The sequence below is a fragment of the Euphorbia lathyris genome, chromosome 1 (assembly GCF_963576675.1).
Source record: "Euphorbia lathyris chromosome 1, ddEupLath1.1, whole genome shotgun sequence".
NCBI lineage: Eukaryota > Viridiplantae > Streptophyta > Magnoliopsida > Malpighiales > Euphorbiaceae > Euphorbia > Euphorbia lathyris.
In genome coordinates this window covers 5,159,744-5,163,509 of record NC_088910.1, presented here as the reverse complement: position 1 = coordinate 5,163,509, position 3,766 = coordinate 5,159,744, and the positions used below count along the sequence as shown (strand labels likewise).

General features: G+C 33.1%; 1 protein-coding gene across 1 annotated transcript; it reads left to right on the top strand.

The window, feature by feature from the left end:
• Positions 1 to 227: 227 nt before the first annotated feature.
• On the top strand, positions 228 to 2,526 carry LOC136202554 (cytochrome P450 726A27-like). Its single transcript, XM_065993620.1, has 2 exons — positions 228 to 1,090; positions 1,757 to 2,526. The coding sequence occupies exons 1-2, from the start codon at positions 425 to 427 to the stop codon at positions 2,408 to 2,410; spliced, it is 1,320 nt and encodes a 439-aa protein (XP_065849692.1). The 5' UTR covers positions 228 to 424; the 3' UTR covers positions 2,411 to 2,526.
• The last annotated feature ends 1,240 nt before the right edge of the window (positions 2,527 to 3,766 follow it).

Sequence of the window (3,766 nt, the reverse complement as noted above, 5' to 3'; positions counted from 1 at the left end):
AGACACTAGTTAGACACTAGTGCCCATCCTTATATGTTAGCATTAAATATTTACTAGTATTAGTTCTCAATCTTACGTAATCTTCTTATATATTAGCATAAAAAAAATTTATTTAGCATTGTGTAAAAGAAAAAAAACAAAAAAAATTTCATCTATGGTAAGTTTTTTACTATATAATAGGATAATGAATTTGAAAGAACACATTCATACAACAATTATCATAAAAATGGAGTTTCAAATACCCTCTTTTCTCATCCTCTTTAGCTGCCTCATTTTAACATTAATCATACGGAAGAAAATAAATAAGGACTCAAATCCTCCTCCTGGGCCATGGAAATTTCCTCTTATAGGTAACATTCCTCAGCTACTCGGCGGTCTGCCCCATCAACGTCTCCGAGATTTGGCTAAAATTTATGGCCCTGTAATGAGCATTCAACAAGGCCAAATCCCGGCAGTTGTGTTTTCTTCAGTAGAAACAGCCAACCAAGTCCTCAAAATTCAGGGCTACCTATTCAGTGAACGTCCACATCTCCTCTCCCGAGAAATTGCAAGTTACAATGACATGGACATGGCATCTGCGCCATATGGAGATTATTGGAGACAAATAAGGAAAATTACGACACTGCAATTTCTTAGTCCCAAAAGGATTTTATCCTTCCAATCAGTCCGAGAAAAACAAATATCAAATTTCATCAAATTGCTTGGTTCTAAAGAGGGGTCATCTGTCAATCTTCCGAGAATCATCTCAGATTTGATTGATAATATTTTTCTGATAACCATATTGGGTAAGAATGGGGAAAGTGAACAAACTATATTACCTATGTTAGAAAATGTGCAGAATGCAATAATTGCTGGTGCTGCTTCTGATTTATTCCCTTCCTTGAAATTCTTACTTTATTTTCTAAGTGGAGCAAAGTCAAGAATGCAGAAAGTGCACAAAGACATAGACAATGTACTTGAAGACATCATAAATGAACACAGAAATCAAACCAGCTTTGGAGATAACTTTTTGGATGTTCTTTTGAATCAACAGAAAAATGGAGACCGGGAATTTCCATTAACAAACCAAAGCATCAAAGCAAATATTGTGGTGAGTATTTACTTATAATTAACATCCAAAGATTAAATGACTAGTTTTATTAGGAAAAAAAAATATTAAGAACATTCTTATTGTCCTTGTTATTTTCAAATTTTTCTTGATTTGATTTGTCACATTGAATACTCAATCAATTATTATTTTGATACACATTAAGCCATTAGTAACTATAAAGAAATTAACTTTGTATGTAAAATTTGGCTAACACAATGTTATCATTTTGTCTAAACTCATTATTTGCATTTTTAAAATTTCAAAAATAGTTTTTGCCTTAATACATGTATAGCCATATTGGAAATAATCAACTGTCCCTACACATTTGAAATGTCGTATTTGTCTCTTAAACTTGCTTAAACTAACATATTTGTCTGTGAACTTATTCAAAGTCAGACTAGTAAGATTAATAAGATTAATAAGTTACTTTAAATAAGTTAAGGGAGCTATTTGCATTTTTATTAGAGATACCTCATATATCTCATAAATATTGGAACTGAAATTGTAGTGTTTTGTACTTATGTTCACATCTTACTAATTGATAAGTAAAGACTTAAAGTGTGCCATTATAATTGATTCGATGGTTCGACCAATAATTGATATGTTTTTACTTTAACTAAACTCTAGTCAATTGAGCAAGTTCTAACACAGTACATAAATTTGTAGCAAATGTTCGGTGGGAGGGGGACAACCTTTAAAGTTCTGGAAGGGTCTATTGCAGAGCTGATGAAGAACCCAGAAGTAATGAGAAAAGCACAAGAAGAGGTGAGGAGAGTCTTTGGGGAAAAGGGAAAAGCGGAGGAATCAAGAATTAAAGAATTAAAATATTTGAAATTAGTTATCAAAGAAACTCTTAGATTACACACACCAATAACCTTCATTTTCAGACAGTGCAAGGAAAGAACAAAAGTTATGGGATACGATATTCGCCCCAAAACTACAATTCTGGTTAACGCTTGGGCAATTGGAAGAGACCCTATTGTTTGGAATGAACCTGAAAAATTCTATCCAGAAAGATTTGAAGATAGTCAAATAGATTATAGAGGTGGAAATATGGAACTAATACCATTAGGTGCAGGAAAAAGAATATGTCCAGCAATTACTTTGGCCATAACGTATGTGGAGCTTCTGCTTGCAAACTTATTATATCATTTTGATTGGAAACTACCAGATGGAGTCACACCTGCCAATCTTGATATGACTGAAATTTTTCATGGTACCTTGAAAAGAAAAGAAGATCTTAACATGATTCCCATTCCATTTTCTCCATTGTCTCAAGATCAGGCCAAGAAAATTACATCTTCAGAATTCATGGAATAAGATGTTAATTCCTTCTTATTTCCTACTTATTGTGTTCGTTTCTCCCTTTCAAATAATGTCGTCAAAAAAATTATATGATATCTAATGACAGGGTCATTTGCTAGTGCACATTCATATGTTTGTTTTACAGCATGTCCTACCAATGAATCTTGTTTAACCATCAGATAACATTTTTCGTTATCCAATACAAGGTTAATACACACCTCTTTTCTAAATAAGTATAATGTTATGCAAAAATTTATTATCAAAAGAGTATGCATAAACATTAAACTCATCCATAAAGACACTAGAGAAAACTAAACATACAAAATTCATCATTAAAGGTGTGATGAGGGCATTAAGTTGATTAAAAATGATAAAGATGGAAGAAATCGAGTGAAGAGTGTTCAAACTGAAGCAATGGGAGCATCAAAGGATATTAATATATGGATCATTGTTTAAAGAGATTAGAAGAGTCGGGAAGTCAGGAACACAATAAAGAGCATCGAGGGTTTTATTAATTTCTAGAAGTTTTAGCTTGTGATGCTTTTTAAATTTTGGGTAGCCTTAATTGTCTCCTAAGATGAGACTTTTCGAGAACTTGATTCTATTAACGTTTGGAATGTAGAATAAAATACGAAGGAAATGGGTAGTATAAAACTAATATTTTATTAAATTCAATTTAACCTTTATAGAGAAGCCCACTAACTCATCATACATGGACACAATCTCACTTTCACACACCACACCACTCAATTTTGCAAACATACATAAACTCAAGGCTCTATCCTATTTATACTAAATTAGGATCATTTTCCACCACATATTTTTGGTCGGTGGAAGACCAAAAATATCAACATCAATAATTGCTAATTGCTAAAAGCCTACCATATTCTAGATAACTCCTTTAAGTCGGTGATGTTTCTATTTTTTTATTATTATTATTTATTTTATTTCTATTATTTTAATACTCCCACTCAGCACCGACTTAATATCTCGTACTTGCTTGTCATTCCAAGTTGCTTTCTGAACTGTTCAAATTTTGCACTGTTCAATCCTTTCGTAAATATGTCGGCAATTTGATCATCGGTCTTCACATAATGCATCTTGATGTCTCCACGTAAGACCTTCTCTCTTATGAAGTGATAATGCACCTCCACATGCTTAGTTCTCGCGTGGAACATTGGATTTTCAGTTAAGTGTATCGCTGAATGATTATCGCAGTATAACTGTACCGAGTAATCTACTGGCTGATGAAGATCTTTCATAAGTTGCATAAGCCAGGTGCATTCTTGAGCTGCTGTTGCTGCTGCCCTGTACTCTGCTTCAGTACTCGATAGTGACACCATAGGTTGTCTTTTGCTGCACCACGATATA